Source organism: Acinonyx jubatus, chromosome B4, assembly GCF_027475565.1.
Source record: "Acinonyx jubatus isolate Ajub_Pintada_27869175 chromosome B4, VMU_Ajub_asm_v1.0, whole genome shotgun sequence".
Taxonomy (NCBI): Eukaryota; Metazoa; Chordata; class Mammalia; order Carnivora; family Felidae; genus Acinonyx; species Acinonyx jubatus.
The window spans coordinates 101,469,470-101,488,747 of NC_069387.1; the positions used below are offsets into that span (position 1 = coordinate 101,469,470).

The 19,278-nt window shown below is 35.3% G+C and overlaps 1 protein-coding gene across 1 annotated transcript in view; it reads left to right on the forward strand.

The window, feature by feature from the left end:
• The window catches only part of OTOGL (otogelin like), a 141,375-nt gene that overhangs the window by 63,459 nt on the left and 58,638 nt on the right, over positions 1-19,278 (forward strand). Inside the window, exons 26-31 of the mRNA XM_027071177.2 lie at positions 1,793-1,927; positions 6,896-7,045; positions 9,483-9,602; positions 12,304-12,420; positions 13,525-13,681; positions 14,357-14,383. Coding sequence (XP_026926978.2) covers positions 1,793-1,927; positions 6,896-7,045; positions 9,483-9,602; positions 12,304-12,420; positions 13,525-13,681; positions 14,357-14,383 — 706 coding nt within the window. The remainder of the gene's footprint in view (positions 1-1,792; positions 1,928-6,895; positions 7,046-9,482; positions 9,603-12,303; positions 12,421-13,524; positions 13,682-14,356; positions 14,384-19,278) is intronic.

Genomic DNA, 19,278 nt, shown 5'->3' on the forward strand with positions numbered 1-19,278 from the left:
CAATGATTTGCAAAAAGATTGTTTAAGAAGAAGCAAAAGCTCTCAGTTACTATGAAGGAAGGAAGGAAAAATGGGTCACAGAGGGACACATTAATTACTTTTTCAACACTATTCATTGAAAACCTATCCTCTTGGCACTAGGTTATAGTAATTACATATAAGACAGAAAGAATTTGGCCAAGCCAAAAGAAATATTGAGCTGGCATTCATATTGCTGGTGATATGAAACACTAAGTGTAGAGAATTTATAAGACCTATATGATTTCCAGGTATTTAAAGACTTTTTCACTTTGAAAATAAACACTGACCCATATGTCTAAAAATGAAAGGAATTCAGGAAATGTGTGCAGGCCTTTGAAAATTGAATACAGAGCTCAAAGAGAAATGCCACATTTTTTTTTCTGGTGAAATTCCCACCTTTTACAAGTTAGTGAGAACACTCTTAGAGCAGTGTAGCTTTTAACTTTTGGAGGGATAAGGACTTTAAAATTTGATGAAAACCATGGACTTTCTTCTTAGAAAAATATAGGTAATCAAAAAAAAAACATTTTACAATGAATTTCTAGGGTCTGTAGAGCTATACAAGCCCATCCAGGAAACATATCAAACAAGAAACCCTGATTCTAGAGAATGTGTTCTTAGTGGATACAGTTGGGAGTGGCTGAAGGAAGGAGGAGGTGACATGGAGGTGAGGAAGTTCAGAGTGTATGGGCTAAATACCATTCTCCAAAACTAAGGACTCCCTACAACTTACAGTTGATTTTTCTGCTCAGTCATTGCTAGACCATTCCTAATTTTTCTATAAAAGTAGCATTTTAAAAATTAGGATTTTGAGCTGTCTCTGCTTTTATTCAGCCAAGTGACCTTGGACAATCCGTTAACCCTTTTTAACTTCACTTTCTAATCTGTAAAGTGGAGATAATTTAAAAATTATCTTAAGAATTAAATATCAAAGAAATAATTAAATATAACATGTGTAATGTTCAAAGGAAGCCCTCAAATGATACACATTATTGTATTTACTAACAGTACCAAAGTTTTGTATCTATTTCCATTTTAACCTGTAGGCAAATTATTTAGCCAGAAAACTTTTTAAAAATATAACAAAAGATGTTGCCTCAAATGAAAACATTTCTTTTAAAATTTCTCTGACATGTCTTAGGTATTTATTAAAAAGAAACTGTTATGCTAAGTGAAATAAGTCATACAGAGAAAGACAGATACCATATGTTTTCACTCTTATGTGGATCCCGAGAAACTTAACAGAAGACCGTGGGGGAGGGGAAGAAAAAAAAAAGAGGGAGAGAGCAAAACCATAAGAGACTCTTAAAAACTGAGAATAAACTGAGGGTTGATGGCGGGTTGGAGGGAGGGCAGGGTGGGTGATGGGCATTGAGGAGGGCACCTGTTGGGATGAGCACTGGGTGTTGTATGGAAACCAATTTGACAATAAATTTCATATTTAAAAACAAAGAAAACAAAGAAAAAAAGAAACAGAAACTGGTTGATAAATTTGATCTACAATAGTAAAATAGAAAAAAAAAGTTTTGCTAAAACAAAATTTTAATGGAAGATATTAGAGATAAATGTTTAAAGATTGAGCTATCTTGGTTTATTTGCATAAACTTTTTTACATTATTAGATCAAAATGATTTTTATCTTAGAAATAAGATGTATTTTGATTTCAGTACAATCCATTGTTAATCTTGGTCTTTAAAAATTTTTAATAAAAGATAACCAAAAATTATATATAGTATATACTTATATTAATGCATTATTTTTAACATTTCAGAGTGCAGATGATTCAGATATATCTGTCATTGCCCAGAACAAGAAATGCTTTGACAACGATATTGTTTGTTCTAAAAGTGTTTTGATTTCAGTTGGGGACACTGAAATTTATCTGAATGACGCTCCTTACAAAGAGGTTAGTAAATTATTTCTTTTATGATCATTTTAACTTGTCCCGAGAATACTGAAAACAAAATAGAAACGATTTGGGGTACTTTTCTCTGTAAGTGATTACTCGATTTCAATTTTCTTTTCTTTGTTGTTATGCGACTTCAGTAAATCATACTTGTCTTTTTCATTTACACTCCACTTCTCTATATTCCAATTCTTTCCTCTTCTTCATCTCCATGGTGACGATTCTGGCCCAGCAACCATCACCAATTATCTGGAGTACTACAACCCTCCACAATAGACTCTCAGCTTCCTGTCTTAGTTTTTCTCTTATCCTGCCACACTGCAGCCAGAGTGGCTTCTTTCTAAAATGGGAATCTAATCTCCTGTCACTGTAGTGCCTCACAACTTTCAAATGACTTCCCATTCCCTTATACGATCTCACCAATCTGACCATGGTCAGTCACCTCTCCTGCCTCATGTCTCATCACTTTCTGCTTCGAGCTCATATTCCAGAAGTTGGAGCTCTTATTAGTTCTTTAAATGATCAATTCTTTCTCTCACCTCTGGTTCTTCATGAAAGTCATTGCTCCCACCTGGATCAGCCTTTTCTTTCACTTACTCTTCTATGGTAGGTCTCATCTTAACTCCTTCAGGGAGTTCTTCTTCATACCTTCAAACACTTTGTTGGGACACAAGTCACACTTTAGTGAAATTATTTGTGTGGTTGTCTGTCTTTTCCATTTGTCTACGAGTTCTGTGAGAAGTGGGGCCATGGTTTCCCTTATTCCTGTATTCTTGGAGCCTGCCCAATTTGAAAGAATGAATACATTTCATTCATTCATTCATACATTTTACTATATACCAAAATATGTATTAATTATTGGGACTAGAACAGTGAAAAGACACTGTGCTTGCCTTTAAAGAATTATACTCAGGCAAGGGAGACATTCACATAAACAAGAATGTTCAGTGTAATGTGCAAGAGTGTATAGGACAGTATGGGAATCCCTGAGAAGAAGCCAACCTTGGATGTTTAGGGTAGTTGTTAAGAGTGTGGACTTTGGAGTCAGTCAGTAGTGATTTAGAATCCCTGTTTTTTTCACTTGCTAGTTGTGTCACTTTGGCCAAGCTTACTTAACCTCTTTAAGCTGCAGCTATCTCAATTGTAAATTTGGGATGATTAGAGAATCTACCTCTTAAGTTCATACAAGGATTAAATGAGATAATGGATTTCAAGAAATGGCTTTCCTCTTCTCCTTCACCCTCCTTATTTTTGAGAGCTCAGAATATATGCTCTGGATGAAATGATTTGAACTGAGTCTTAAAGGATGAGTAGGTATTAGGCAGGTGAAGAGGGAGAATAGAAAGGCAGTCAATACAGAAGAATGGTCATGTTAAAAGGAACAGAGTTGAAAGATACAATGGTTTGTTTGGAGAATTGCGAGTGGTTTAGTTTGGTTGAAGTATACAGGGATAGTGGAGGGACAGTATGGCAAAGAGATTCAGGGAGGAGTCTCCAGGCTGACTTTAAAACAGGGGACATGGGAACAAGGGCAGTAGACAGGAGGCTTGTTCCAAACCACAGAGGCTCTTAAATGGTGTAAGATATTTGAACTTGTTTTACAAGTAAGAAATTTTGGCATTGAGAAAGGACATGATCTGACGTATGACTTTTTTTTTTAAGTGTATTTATTTATTTTGAGAGAGGCAGAGAGAGAGAGAGAGAGAGAATGAGAGTCCCAAGCAGGCTCTGTGCTGTCAGCACAGAACCCAACAAAGGGCTTAAACCCAAGAACCATAAGATCATGACCTGAGCTGAAACCAAGAGTCTAGTGTTTGACTGACTGAACCACCTAGGCACCCCTGATATATGGCCTTTTAAAAAGTGGCCTCTCTGAGATTTTAGAACAGAGTTTCTCAAAGTTTGGTCTGTAAATATGCATTAAAATCACCTGGAATATCTATTATAAAAGCTGGTTTCTGGGCCTCACCTTAGTAATTAGAATGGCTGAGGTTGAGGATGAAAATCAATTATTTTTAATGGTATCCCCAATTCTTCTTGACATTAAAGTTTGAGAACAAGTACTTTAGATCATAGTTTATACTTCAATCGGAAATGTTGAGACCAACCAGGCAGCAATCAAGCTTTTGGCAAAGCAAACAGAGTCTCTATATCATGTTGTTATATTTTGGACATAATTGCTGCAGTTTGGTATAGCTATCAGCTGGATATTCATTTATAGGTAAAGGGTCTAAGAACAAAAATTATTTTTTTTTTAAAGAAAAAACTGAAGAGAAAATAGTAACTGTTCTTGTAGGGACAGTTTGACACATTTTTGAAGCGGTAATTACAGTTCAGTATAGCTTTCAACTTCCAGTGCTCACCTGTATGCATCTCCATATGAGGTGTGAATTATGAAGTAAGATAAAGGAAAGTCATAAACACGGTTTCCCCCACTAACAAATCCCCCATTAACATTTTTTCCTGAGCATTAGAAGTAAAAATAAGTACCATTATTTTATGGCAGATGGATTGCTCATCTAGGTGAAGGAAAAAACTGTTGCTCTTTCAATAAATGCCCAATTTTGTTTTGTCAAATATGTAAGATATAACTGTTTTATAAATGTATTTAAGCTGCCCTTTAAATGTGTTAATTCTCCACATTTATAACTTATCTTTCTAAAATCACTAGAATTTGTTGAAAATGCTATAATTCTCATCTAAAGTGGACGTTTCTATTTTGGGTAATTCATAACACCCTCCCTCTTCCAATGAGCAACATCCTCGCTTCCTAATCTGAACAGAAAGGAGTACAGTATCTCCTTTAGACCAAAGAGAACTGATTTTCTTGTGGTAAAGCATCCTGTTTAGTAAAAATGAAGGATTTTTTTTAGCTCTACAGGCAAATAGAAAAGTTATCTTTCACATCAGGAAAACCGATGCAAAACCAACCTGAAGGAGGTCTAATAATAAGCTGTCTTACCCAAAAATTATTTTTATGTTCTGAAGATTTGTCAACCAGTTCAAGGGAACTTTAATAGGAAAACACACAAAAAAGTGTTTTATGGGTTGAAAAGAGCTATTAGCCACAAATATTGCACTTACTTGCTTTAATTGCTGCTGATCAGGCTGGAAGATGAGACCTGTGAACAGGCCAGTGCAAGAAGGCTTTAAAAATATACAAATCACACATTGATCTGGTACATCTTCCAAGGAGCTAACATTCAGGTGAGGGAGAAGACAGATAGCAAAGCCAAAGATAAAGCATATAATGGAAGGGTACTGAAAATGTAATCACAACAATAAAAATAGGTTCTGTGGCAGAGAGTGACTTGGGGGCAGGACAGGCTGCACATATTATGGGCTTCCTTAGAAGTGAAAATGTGATGCGCCTTGTTCAAAACAGGAAGTTTTCCCTCTCCCTTTGTTTTGCGCTCTCTCTTGACCTGTCATGTTTTTTTTTTCCCCCTTTATTTTTAAGGCCTTGGTCACTCAGAGACAAGGGTACTCCCAGGTTGAGTGCAGACCCTCACAGGCACCCAGGGCCCTGCCCCAGAACTTCAACTTGGCACTTGGAGTAGAAGGAAGGAGGTTAGGTAGAGTCCATTAGCCACGTATGTGGTTACACAATATATATACTATTGTATATAATATACTGAGTACTTTTAAGTTTGACCTTGGTCTAGATGACTGAAAACTCTTTGTAGAGATGACTAAGTTTACTTAATTTGCCCTAAGGGATGTTTCTAAAATATCATCTATAGTATAGTATTTCCAAACTATGCATTTGTTATTTTTTGGGGGAGAAAAATAATCAAAGAATTCCATATCCGCTTCACAATTTTTATTTTGCTTCTGACTAAATTTGCTTTACTTACTTTGATTTAACCATGTATTATTAAAGTTATTATATGAGTTAACTGGAATGTCAGATTTAATGTAAATTTTATAGGGTATAGCACCTGCTCCTAAGGAATGTTGCATATTTGTACTTTAGGCTAAAGGTACTCTAAATTTTCCCAATGGGTTCCATCTCTGGTTTCACTCTAATGTTATTATTTATAGCACACAAGTTATTGTCTTTTAATAGAAACATGGTCTGTCACTTTCCTATTCAGAAACTTTTATTGAATGCATTTTGCACAAAGAATAGCAACCCTTGACTGTACGGACAACTTGGCTGCAAAAGGGCCTCAGACTATGCTTGTTATGGAATCCATGCTCTAGACTTTTGGTGCTCTCCTCAGTCCTGAACAAATCTTGAACTTTCTTACCCCAAGTCTCTATTCAAGTGATTACTTTTGCTCGGAATGATTTCTTCTCCATTCTCATTTCCAGCTCTGTGTACCTTCCTATGTAGGGTTTCTTGTGGATCCATTCATATCCCACTCCTTGCAAGAAAGCTTTCTAAGTCCCTTAATGGAAATTCACCTCCCCTTTCTCTCTCTCTCTAGATATGAATATAGATGGATAGATAGATATAGATAGATCTTTCTATATATTGATACATATGTCTATCTATAGATATATCTGTCTATAAATCTATCTGTACATATGTTTTATATATAGAGAGATTATATACACACTTTGTGTTTTTGTTTTTGAATTCTGCAAGTAACATCATACATTTTTAGTACTCAATCATATTTATTCATCATTAGCAAAGAATTTCTGAGTCAGAAGATATATCCCCTTAATGTACTCTATGTCTGTGCCTTTGTTTATATTCTTTTCTATCACAGAAATATCTTCTCGCTTTTGCTTGTTTATCCATGTTAAGCCCCTCTATCATCTTGTGTCTCATTACCAATCTATGTATTTCCTGTTTTATGCATTTGTTTTGTGTTTTACTACAGAATTCAGACAAGACGGGCCAAGCAAAAATACTAGTACCTAGACACTTATTGGTGGATATTAACTTAATTAATGTTTATATTTTGGTTAGGGAACAAGGAATTCATTTTTTTTTCTTTCTTTTCCTTTTTAAAGAAACGATCAGGTTTTTTTCTGGAAAATAACCCTACATACCAGCTTTGGAAGGCAGGGTACTACATAGTAGTATACTTTCCAGAGAATGATATCACTATTCTTTGGGATAAAAAGACAACCATACATATCAAAGTTGGACCCCAGTGGAAGGTAGGTCAACCTGTTTGGTAGATCAATCCAAATGAAATGTGAGAAATGAAATTACATATACCTTTCAATGTTTTAAGAAAATAAAATAATTGATATTTTCTTTAGGAAACAAGTTGTATGTTCAGAATTACTAACTTGTAACCCAGTGAAGAAAAACTGTACCAACTGGAGTACAGCACTGTGTGCAGTTCTTTTTAATTTTAACCTTAGAGTAACAATTTTCCGAAGTTACTTAGGTCAGTTTCTTTCTTCCCATCCCTTTCGGAGTGGTTATATGATATGTTTGCAATATAGTTAGATTCATTTTATTACATTCTGCATTCCATCTTTTCCTCCACATTCTGGGTTTTTTTTTTTTGGAAATTTATTTTAAAAATATTATGGTCTAGAGTTCTATGGGCTTTAACAAATGCATGGCATTGTGTATCTATCACCAGAGTTGTATACAGAACAGACCTATCAACTCCCAAATTTCTTCCATTATTTGACCCATCATTGTTAACTCTTGTTGATCTATTTTTCATGTCTACAGTTTTGTCTTTATGCAACCTGTTGGGTCTGGCTCCTTTGACTTGGCAAAATATGTTTAAGATTCATCTATACTGTTAAATGAATTAATAGTTTGTTCCTTTATACTGTTGAGTAATATTCCATTGTATGGATGTACTAGTTTGTTTTATTCATTCATGGTTGAAGATCCAATCTGTGCTGTTTAGAATTTTTGGCAATTTATATTCTAAATTGTTTTAAATATTGTTTTCTGTTAAATGCTTTATAAGTATTATTAAATATGTCTATTATTTTAAATATTTTCAATCCTATTAAATATTTTAAACTCATATATTAAAGTTGTTTTTGAAACACTGATACATTTTTAGAAATCCAGTTTATCTGAAATTGAAATTGAGACTCATGGATCTAATCTGTGGCAAATTAGGGAAAAACTGGGATAGTAACAATGTATTCTTATAAAATTATGGAAAGGATACATATATTTTAAGATTTTAATATGTTGTAAGTTGAAGATATGATTGTGTATTGTCAAGCCATTTTCTTTCAACCTCAAGTGAGATAAAGCCCATAAATCTGTTACTAGTGTTTTCTGGCTTCTTGCATTTCTTTTTTTTTTTTTTTCAACGTTTATTTATTTTTTTTTGGGACAGAGAGAGACAGAGCATGAACAGGGGAAGGGCAGAGAGAGAGGGAGACACAGAATCGGAAACAGGCTCCAGGCTCTGAGCCATCAGCCCAGAGCCTGACGCGGGGCTCGAACTCACAGACTGCGAGATCATGACCTGGCTGAAGTCGGATGCTTAACCGACTGTGCCACCCAGGCGCCCTGCATTTCTTTGATGAAGATGAAATAATTTAGTCATCGCCATGCTTTCTTCAACCATATTCCCCTGCCACTTTAATTATGTATCCTCTCTTCCCTACTTTTTGGAAGTGAATTAACCAATTATTCTTCTACATCTCCCCCTTCGCTGCTGCCTCACATTGTTGGGTGGCCAATGGTGGAAGTGGCCATTGTCTTTGGATAGTTATTGTGGCTTCTGAGAGCTGAGGCACCATGGTAAGCAATGGTCATGACAGGTGCAATCCCAAGGTTATTGTCATCTTTGCTGGAGACATGGGCAGCCTTCTTCATCATCTACTAAGGGCTGAATTCCATTCACCAATACATGAAGAGAACATTCAGTTTCAATGTTTTAAGGAGGATTTTCATTGTTTTAAGAAGATCATTCTTCTCTGTACTTTTGATTTATCTCCCTCTTCTAAGTAAAGTATTTCACATTTTTTTGAGAAAATGCAGTGAGTAATGTTGATGTGAATAATTCATATGGCACTTTCCGTAACCATTTCATAACCTATAACAACCTTTACAAATATGAAGTAAAATGTGGTTTTTATTTATTGTGTCTCATGGTGGCATGATACATGGATATTAAAGTTAACTTTTTTCTTTAGACGTTATGTTTTGAAAGTTTTGGCTTTTCAAAGTATGATCTAATGAACAATGTATTATTTTTATTGTTTCAACATTTACAGTGTTACAAAATCTTAAGCTTATCAGGTGGGACTTTCATATTAAAAATTTATATGTATTTGAATATATACAAAATACATATGCATATACACATATATTGTAGTGTCTATATTATACTTTTCCAAGTTACTTACATTATTGTATCAATGCTAAGACAATGGTAAGAATGGATAGATAAAATTTGGGGGATGGTAAAACGTTATAAGAATTTTAAAATAACAAATACAATTAAGTAAATATGAAATTACACCATCTTGAAACATATTCATATGTGTGGAAATTCTTAAAATGTCAATTTTAAATCTTTAAAAATTTTTAGTGACTGAGCCTTTAAATGTTGAAGTGAATATAGAATATTTCATATTTCATGATAATTTTCTTTCACTTTAGAACAAACTATCAGGATTATGTGGAAACTTCGACAAATGTACTTCAAATGATATGACCACATCCAATAACTTAGAAGTGAGAAATGCCCAGGTATTTGGAGATAGTTGGGCATTGGGGCAGGTAAGTAGAATATATGTATTACAGAACTTAAAAAATATTTTGGTATATTTATCATTTTATTCTCATAGGAATATTTATTTAGATAATACTATTTTATGTCATAGCTGACAACTTACTTTCACATTTACTTTCTCATGTAATTCTTGTGACAGTCTTGTAATGTTAAGGGCATTGCCTCTATATTATAGATGAAGAAATTGAAGCTCAGGAAAGTTAAATGACCTGACTGATACATGCTCAGAAAGAAGCAGAGGTGACGTTCAAATTCACGTCTTTTAATCTTATACTTTTCCTTCCATAAAGCAAAATGCTTTATCAAGGTATTTATATTTCTAATAATGTAACTTTTGTCAACTCAAAGCAATGGATAAATGAAGGCAGAATTTCTTACCATTTGTTCTCCAGACATGGTTGTGTGTGGGGTGGGAATGGGTAGGGAGTGGATTTGTGGTCAACTACATTTGGGAGCAATTTGAATAAATTAAGTTAGACATATTTCTTTTTTGAAGGATTTCCTTCCAAGGGAGGGATGAATTTGAAGGATTTTCCAACTTATTGACACAGAACCTATGTTTTTATGTATTAGTTCTTAAGGAAATAGTGTCTTATGGGTCACACTTTGAGAAATGCTGAATTAACTCCGAAAACAGAGTCAAATTGAAAATTGGTGTCATTCTTTTCTTCTACTTTCTCTTTTTAGCCTATTTTTCTTTCTGGCTAAGAGCGGTATCCACAACTACAGTTTTCTGATTGGTTACTATTTGATTAATTGCTTTACCACTTTACCCAATTTACCTAATATATCTAAATTTCTTTAAAAACATAAGAGGGGCCTCAGATAAAACATTCACCTAATTCAGTAAAATTTAAGCAGCATATTTCATTGTGGTCTAAGCTGAAAAGTACAAGCCTTTTATTTAATATATGAACTTCCTACTCTATGGAGAGATACCAAATCCTTTTTATTATGGCTCTCATATATCTTGTGGCATTTAGAAGTTTTTGAAGGAAATACCTTACATTTGTTCTTTCAAAATGAATTAAGGTATAAACAATTTATAATAATACCTAAATATTTGGATCAAAGAATTTTAGACTCACTATAATGTATATTCTTATTCATACGTAATCCAAAAATAAAAATTAAGAAAAAGTTTTTTCATTTGGTAAGTTCTATTTAGCACTTCATATTTTCCAGATTCTTTGAACCCATAAAATAATTAAAACAAAGCCTCTGTCATTAGAAATTTCGAGTCTAGTTTGGTAGTTGAGGTAGAAAAATTAACAATGAACATATGAGACAGGTAGGTGCTTTGATAGAGGTGAATGGCTTGGACTTCATTATGGTCAAAGGAAAGTTCCTGAAGAAGGTGTCATTGGGCTGAATCCTGCAAGCCTTATGGTAGCTACAAAAATGAAGGTGATGGGTAACAGCATAGCAGGAAAGGAGAAAGCAGCTGGTTAAAAGGTGTCAGGAACACTGGTGCCTAATCGGATTTCAAGAGGTTGTGTATGGCAGTTCTGGAGGGTCTGAAGTAGGCAATGGCTAGGATGCAGAGTATAGAGTGGCAAGATAGTCCTAGGATCTACCTAAAACTAGTTGGGAGGTTCTTTAATCCAGCTAGTTGTGTTAAGTCAGAGAAGATTTAGAAAACGACACAAACCTATGAGGCATTAAAGATTAAAACCATTAGCATCTGCTGAAAGATTGTATTTAGGAATGATGAATCTGGAGGATTCAAGGACGTCTCCTATCTTGCTGGCTTACTGCGTGGATGCTGGCACTCTTCACTGAGGAGAGTAGATGGTGGAGAACAGTGGGTACAGGACAGAGGTGCAAAGGTAAGAATAGGTTGGGATGCACTAAAGAGAAGCAATAGAGAAATTTATGTGGAGATTTCCAGTTTTGAGATTCAAGAAAGAGATTTGGGTGGAAATACAGATTTGGCACTGACTAGAGTATACAGGTTAGAGTATACAGGTTGTTGAAGCCATGAGAAGTATATAGAGTGGGGAAAACCAGGTTTGAGGATCAAGCTTTGTACAGATGGAAGGGGTAGAAGAATGGGGGGTAGCAGCCAATGAATTAGGAGAAAACCCAGAAGAAAATGGTGTCACAAGGAACAAATGAGGAGAGATGTTTAAAAAGGGTGAAGTAATATACAGAGTCAGAGGTAGCAAAAGGTTAAGTGAGATGAACACCAAAACATGGCCTTTATATTTAGGCAACTCTCATGAAGAGACAATTGATGACATTTCCAAGGTGGTTTCAGGGAGATGGATTAGAAGAGGCAGAGACCACATTTCTGAGTATGTGGGAGGTGAGCCTGTAGACACTTGTGCCTATACAACTTCTCAGAGAACGGCTGTGACAGAAATGAAAGAGCTGAAACTGGAAAAAGAAAGAGAATCATTTGCTCACACAGTTTTTTAATGACCACATTTGAAACAAATTCAAAAACTGTTTACTCTCTAATATCGCCATAATTTTAACAGTATGCTTAGTTGTTTTAAAAAAAATAATATACACTATTAACATTGAGTTGGCTGACTACAGATGCTTTAGGTAAAACCTGTCTAAAAGAATGAGAATACAGTAGATGTGATTGTTGTGGATGGAGTCGGAATGGTTTACTCTGGTTTAGGCTTCAGAAGTCCCCCCTGGGAAACTTTTGCTTCTCCCTTTTTTTTTCTTCAACAGTGTGAAACCCCAAGTGAGTTATTTAAACCCTGTGAGGCACATCAAAACAAATTTCCTTATGCCAAGAAAGAATGCTCCATTTTGTACAGCGATGTTTTTGCTCCGTGTCGCAATGTGGTAACTGAATACTTTACTAAACTTTCACATTTAAACGGGTACTGCCATATCTATGCTATTTGAGATGAATGGGACAAGCAAGTTAGCTAACTATTGGCTCTTCAGGTGTACTACCTAACCATTGTTAAGAAGACAGATTTGGTAGTTTGTTTTTCTGTAGAAGAGATGCATCCAGTTGACTTACTTTCCTTCTCAATCCGTCTTATGTAACAGCATACATTTATACGTAATATTTGTAGTACTCTGTTCTAGTTTACAGAACATTTTGACATATATCCTCAAAGTCAGAAATGATACATCAAAGCCACAAATGTTTTTCTTCAGCGCATTGCTTCATTTCATGGGTGTTCTTCTCCTCAATCCAATGTATTGTTTAAAAGTATTAGTGGTGGCACATTTTAAAATGGTCTTAAAAGCATACCAAGATGGAGTGTGATTTATTCAGAAATTTAAATTTCTTTTTTTTAAGTTTATTTATTTTGAGAGAGCGAGAGAGCGAGCGTGTGCATGCATGTGTATGCACACACAAGCAGAGAAAAGAAGAGACAGAATCCCAGGCAGGCTCCATGCCATCAGTGGGCAGCCAATGTGGGGCTCGAACTCACGAACTGTGAGACCATGACCTGAGCTGAGATCAAGAGTCAGATGCTTAACTGACTCAGGCACCCCAGAAATTTAAATTTCTAAATGCCTTCCCAACATAATAATTTTAGACCCCAATAAAGTTAAAAAAAATATTCATAAAAATCAGTAAAAGTGCAATTGGTAATAGAACATTCTTTTAATACTATGAGAGCATGCCAATAATGAAACAGCGAGCTTCCACAAAATATCAAAATGTTACTAGATTGCAGGTGCTGAAATTCTGTTTTTTGTTAACCCTATTACCTGTTTTGCTAGTTTTTTGATCCTACATTTACCTAATAAATTCCTTTCTCCTTTGGTCCATAAAAAGTTTTGAGATATTGAGAACTCTAGGTGGCAGTATTAGGCTGATAATGCCAAATTTTGAACCGACCAGTTAGTTTTCTTTTAGAAGGTTGAATTTTAATCAGTTATTGTCAGTACTTATTGAAATTAACTCATTTTCCATTCCATTTTCAGATTGATGTCACTTCTTTTGCCAAAAATTGCCATGAAGACACGTGTAACTGTAATCTCGGTGGGGACTGTGAATGTTTATGCACAAGCGTAGCAGCATATGCATACAAATGTTGTCAGGAAGGGGTATCTGTTCACTGGAGGTCATCCACTGTTTGTTGTGAGTACCCTACTTAGAACATCAGGATCAGGTGAGAATCTCATAAAGAGATTAACCATGTTATCATCGAACAAATACCATGGAATGCATAGAAATAGGATTTCTTTAAGACAACTAAGTTTTATATTCCTTTGACAGTGCAGATAAACTGTAGTATATCTATAAAGGATTTATAAAAATAAAAATTGAGGTGAAATTTTCCCTTCTGTGTCTGACTATTGTCACTTTAACGTTTGAACTATAAATTATACACCATCCTCAAATCGTTTATGACTGCATTCCCCTTATGGCTGTGAAATTTCACTTTCTGATTATCAGAAATGTGTTTTTTTTAAAAGGCATTTGAATTTGCTTTCAGATTCACATTTTTAAACTTTTGATTTACTTGTGTAGATGGTTAAGTCATCGAAAGAATGCTTAAGATTTTAACACTTTCAGTTGACATTTCTAAATAGGCAGATATATTTGCCTACCTATAAAATAACTTATAAAATCTGATTAATGACAACACATCACTCTTAAAGAATTCTCTTTGCTTAGAGGAAGTTCCCAAATAATGATATCCTTCTGTGTTCTTTCAATTGGTCACTGATAAACATATAACCATATTTTGCATGCATTCAGATAAGTGGTCAGATTCTTATACAGTTTAATATTTATTCTTTTATGTTTTAGCACTTGACTGTGAATATTACAATGAAGGTATGTGATATTTATTTATTTATTTATTTATTTATTTTCTGTTTGCTATTCTCCCTTTAAAAAAATATATAATTTATTGTCAAATTGGTTTCCATACAACACCCAGTGCTCATCCCAGCAAGTGTCCTCCTCAATGCCCATCACCCACTTTCCCCTCTCCCTCACCCCCCCCCCCCCGTCAACCCTCAGTTTGTTCTCAGTACTTAAGAGTCTCTTATGGTTTGCCTCCCTCCCTCTCTGTAACTTGTTTTTTCCCCTTCCCCTCCCCATGGTCTTCTGTTAAGTTTCTCAAGATCCACATATGAGTGAAAACATATGGTATCTGTCTTTCTCTGCCTGACTTATTTCTCTTAGCATAATACCCTCCAGTTCCATCCACATTGCTGCAAATGGTCAGATTTCACTCCTTCTCACTGCTAAGTAGTATTCCATTATATATATAAACCACATGTTATTTATCCATTCGTCAGTTGATGAACATTTAGGCTCTTTCCATAATTTGGCTATTGTTGAAAGTGCTGCTATAAACATTGGGGTACACGTGCCCCTATGCATCAGCACTCCTGTATCCCTTGGATAAATTCCTAGCAGTGATATTGCTGGGTCATAGGGTAGTTCTATTTTTAATTTTTTGAGGAACCTCCACATTGTTTTCCAGAGTGGCTACACCAGTTTGCATTCCCACCAACAGTGCAAGAGGGTTCCCATTTTTCCACATCCTTGCCAGCATCTATAGTCTCCTGATTTGTTCATTTTAGCTACTCTGACCGGCATGAGGTGATATCTCAGTGTGGTTTTGATTTGTATTTCCCTGATCATGAGTGACATTGAGCATTTCTTCATGTGTCTGTTGGCCATCTGGGTGTATTCTTTGGAAAAGTATCTATTCATGTCTTCTGCCCATTTCTTAACTGGACTATTTGTTTTTCCAGTGTGGAGTTTGGTGAGTTCTTTATAGATTTTGGATACTAGCCCTTTGTCTGATATGTCATTTGCAAATATCTTTTCCCATTCCGTTGGTTGCCTTTTAGTTTTGTTGATTGTTTCCTTTGCAGTACAGAAGCTTTTTATCTTGATGAGGTTCATTTTTGCTTTTAATTCCCTTGCCTTTGGAGATGTGTCAAGTAAGAAATTGCTGCGGCTGAGGTCAGAGAGGTTTTTTCCTGCTTTTCTCCTCTAGGGTTTTGATGGTTTCCTGTCTCACATTCAGGTCCTTCATCCATTTTGAGTTTATTGTGTATGGTGTAAGAAAGTGGTCTAGTTTCATTCTTCTGCATGTTGCTGTCCAGTTCTCCCAGTCCCATTTGTTAAAGAAACTGTCTTTTTTTTCCTTTGGATATTCCTGCTTTGTCAAAGATTAGTTGGCTATGTATTCTGGTCCAATTCTGGGGTCTCTATTCTATTGCATTGGTCCATGTATCTGTTTTTGTGCCAATACCATACTTTCTTGATGATTACAGCTTTATAGCAGAGGCTAAAGTCTGGGATTGTGATGCCCCCCACTTTGGTTTTCTTCTTCAATATTACTTTGGCTGTTTGGTGTCTTTTATGGTTCCATACAAATTTTAGGATTGTTTGTTTTACCTTTGAGAAGAATGCTGATGCAATCTTGATTGGGATTGCATTGAGTGTGCAGATTGCTTTGGGTAGTATTGGCATTTTAACAATGTTTATTCTTCCAACCCATGAGAATGGAATGTTTTTCCATTTGTTTGTGTCTACTTCAATTTCCTTCATAAGCTTTCTACAGTTTTCAGCATACAGATCTTTTACATTTTTGGTTATTCCTAGGTATTTTATGGTTCTTGGTGCAATTATGAATGGGATCACTTTCTTTATTTCTCTTTCTGTTACTTCACTATTGGTGTATAAAAATGCAACCAATTTCTGTACATTGATTTTGTATCCTGCAACTTTGCTGAATTCATATATCAGTTCTAGCAGACTTTTGGTGGAATCTGTTGGGTTTTCCATGTAGCATATCATGTCATCTTCAAAAAGTGAAAGTTTGACTTCATCTTTGCTAATTTTGATGGCTTTTATTTCATTTTGTTGTCTGATTGCTGATGCTAGAAATTCCAAAACTATGTTAAACAATAGTGGTGAGAGTGGACATCCCTGTCATGTTCCTGATCTCAGGGGGAAAGCTCTCAGTTTTTCCCCATTGAGGATGAGATTGGCTGTGGGCTTTTCATAAGTGGCTTTTATGATGTTTATGTACGTTCCTTCTATCCCGGCTTTCTCGAGGATTTTTATTAAGAAAGGATGCTGTATTTTGTCAAATGCTTTTCTGCATCTATTGACAGGATCATATGATTCTTATCTTTTCTTTTATTAATGTGATGTATCATGTTGATTGATTTGCGAATATTGAACCAGCCCTGTGGCCCAGGAATGAATCCTACTTGATCATGGTAAATAATTTTTTTTATGTGCTGTTGAATTAGATTTGCTAGTATCTTGTTGAGAATTTTTGCATCCATATTCATCAGGGATATTGGCCTGTAGTTGTCTTTTTTTGCTGGATCTCTGTCCGGTTTGGGAATCAAAGTAATGCTGGCTTCATAGAATGAGTCTGGAAGTTTTCCTTCCATTTGTATTTTTTGGAACAACTTGAGAAGGATGGGTATTAACTCTGCTTTAAATGTCTGGTAGAATTCCCCAGGGAAGCCATCTGGTCAAGGACTCTTATTTGTTGGGAGATTTTTGATAACTGATTCAATTTCTTCACTAGTTACGGGTCTGTTCAAATTTTCTATTTCTTCCCGTTTGAGTTTTGGTAGTGTGTGGGTATTTAGGAATTTGTCCATTTCTTCCATGTTGTCCAGTTTGTTAGCATATAATTTTTCCTAGTATTCCCTGATAGTTGCTTGTATTTCTGAGGGATTGGTTGTAATAAATCCATTTTCATGCATGATGTTTATCTATTTGGGTCCTCTCTCTTTTCTTTTTGAGAAGCCTGGCTATAAGTTTATCGATTTTGTTTATTTTTTAAAAAAACAAACTTTTGGTTTCATTGATCTGCTCTACTGTTTTTTTTTTCTGGATTCTATATTGTTTATTTCTTCTCTGATCTTTATTATTTCTCTTCTTCTGCTGGGTTTGGGGTGTCTTTGCTATTCTGCTTCTAGTTCCTTTAGGTGTGCTGTTAGATTTTGTATTTGGGATTTTTCTTGTTTCTTGAGATAGGCCTGAATTGCAATGCATTTTCCTCTTAGGACTGCCTTTGCTGCAACACAAAAGGTTTGGATTGTTGTATTTTCGTTTTCATTTGTTTCCATATATTTTTAAATTTCTTCTCTAATTGCCTGGTTTACGCATTTGTTCTTTAGAAGGATGTTAAGGAACATGCTTTTGGAGGTTTTCCAGACTTTTTCCTGTGGTTGATTTCAAGTTTCATAGCATTGTGATCTGAAAGTGTGCATGGTGTGATCTCCATTCTTTCATATTTATTAAGGGCTGTTGTGTGACCCAGTATGTGATCTATCTTGGAGAATATTCCAAGTTGACTTGAGAAGAAGGTATGTTCTGCTGCTTTGGGATGTAGAGTTCTAAATATATCTGTCAAGTCCATCTGGTCCAATGTATCATTCAGAGCTCTTGTTCCTTTATTGATTCTGTCCATTGTTGTAAGTGGAGTATTAAAATCCCCTGCTATCACCACATTCTTATCAATAAGATTGCTTATGTTTGTGATTAATTGTTTTATATATTTGGGTACTTCTGAATTCACTGCATAGACATTTATTATTGTTAGCTCTTCCTGATGGATAGACCCTGTAATTATTATATAATGTCCTTCTTCATCTCTTGTTACAGCCTTTAAAGTCCAGTTTGTCTGATATAAGTATGGCTACGCCAGCTTTCTTTTGACTTCCAGTGGCATGATAGATGGTTCTCCATCCTCTCACTTTCCATCTGAAGGGGTCATTAGCTCTAAATGAGTATCTTGTAGACAGCAAATAGATGAGTCTTGTTTTTTTTTTTTTAATCCATTATGATACCCTATGTATTTTGATTGTAGCATTTAGTCCATTTACATTCAGTGTTATTATTGAAAGATATGGGTTTAGAGTCATTGTGGTATCTGCAGGTTTCATGCTTGTAGTGGTATCTCTGGTACTTTGTGGTCCTTGCAACATTTCATTCACAGAGTCCCCCTTAGGATCTCTTGTAGGGCTGGTTTAGTGGTGATGAATTCCTTCAGTTTTTGTTTGTTTGGGAAAACCTTTATCTCTCCTTCTATTCTGAATGACACACTTGCTGGATAAACGGTTCTTGGCTGCATATTTTTTCTGTTCATCACATTGAAGATTTCCTGCCATTCGTTTCTGGCCTGCCAAGTTTCAGTAGATAGGTCTGCTACTACCCTTATGTATCTACTTTTGCATGTTAAGGCCTGTTTATCCCTAGCTGCTTTCAGAATTCTCTCTTTATCCTTGTATTTTGCCAGTTTCACTAAGATATGTTGTGCAGAAGATCGATTAAAGTTATATCTGAAGGGAGTTCTCTGTGCCTCTTGGATTTCAACATCTGTTTGCTTCCCCAGATTGGGCAAGTTCTCAGCTATGATTTGTTCAGGTACACTTTAAGCCCCTTTCTCTCTTCTTCTTCTTCTTCTTCTGGAATTCCTATGATATAGAGAATGTTCTGTTTGATCAAATCACTTAGTTCTCTAATTCTTCCCTCCTGATCATGGATTTTTTTTATCTCTCTTTTTCTCAGCTTCCTCTTTTTCCATAATTTTATCTTCTAATTCACCTGTTCTCCCCTCTGCACCTTCAATCCACGCTGTGGCTGTCTCCATTTTATTTTTCATCTCATTTATAGCATTTTTTAATTCATCATGACTATTTTTTAGTCACTTGATCTCTGCAGCAATAGATTCTCTGTGT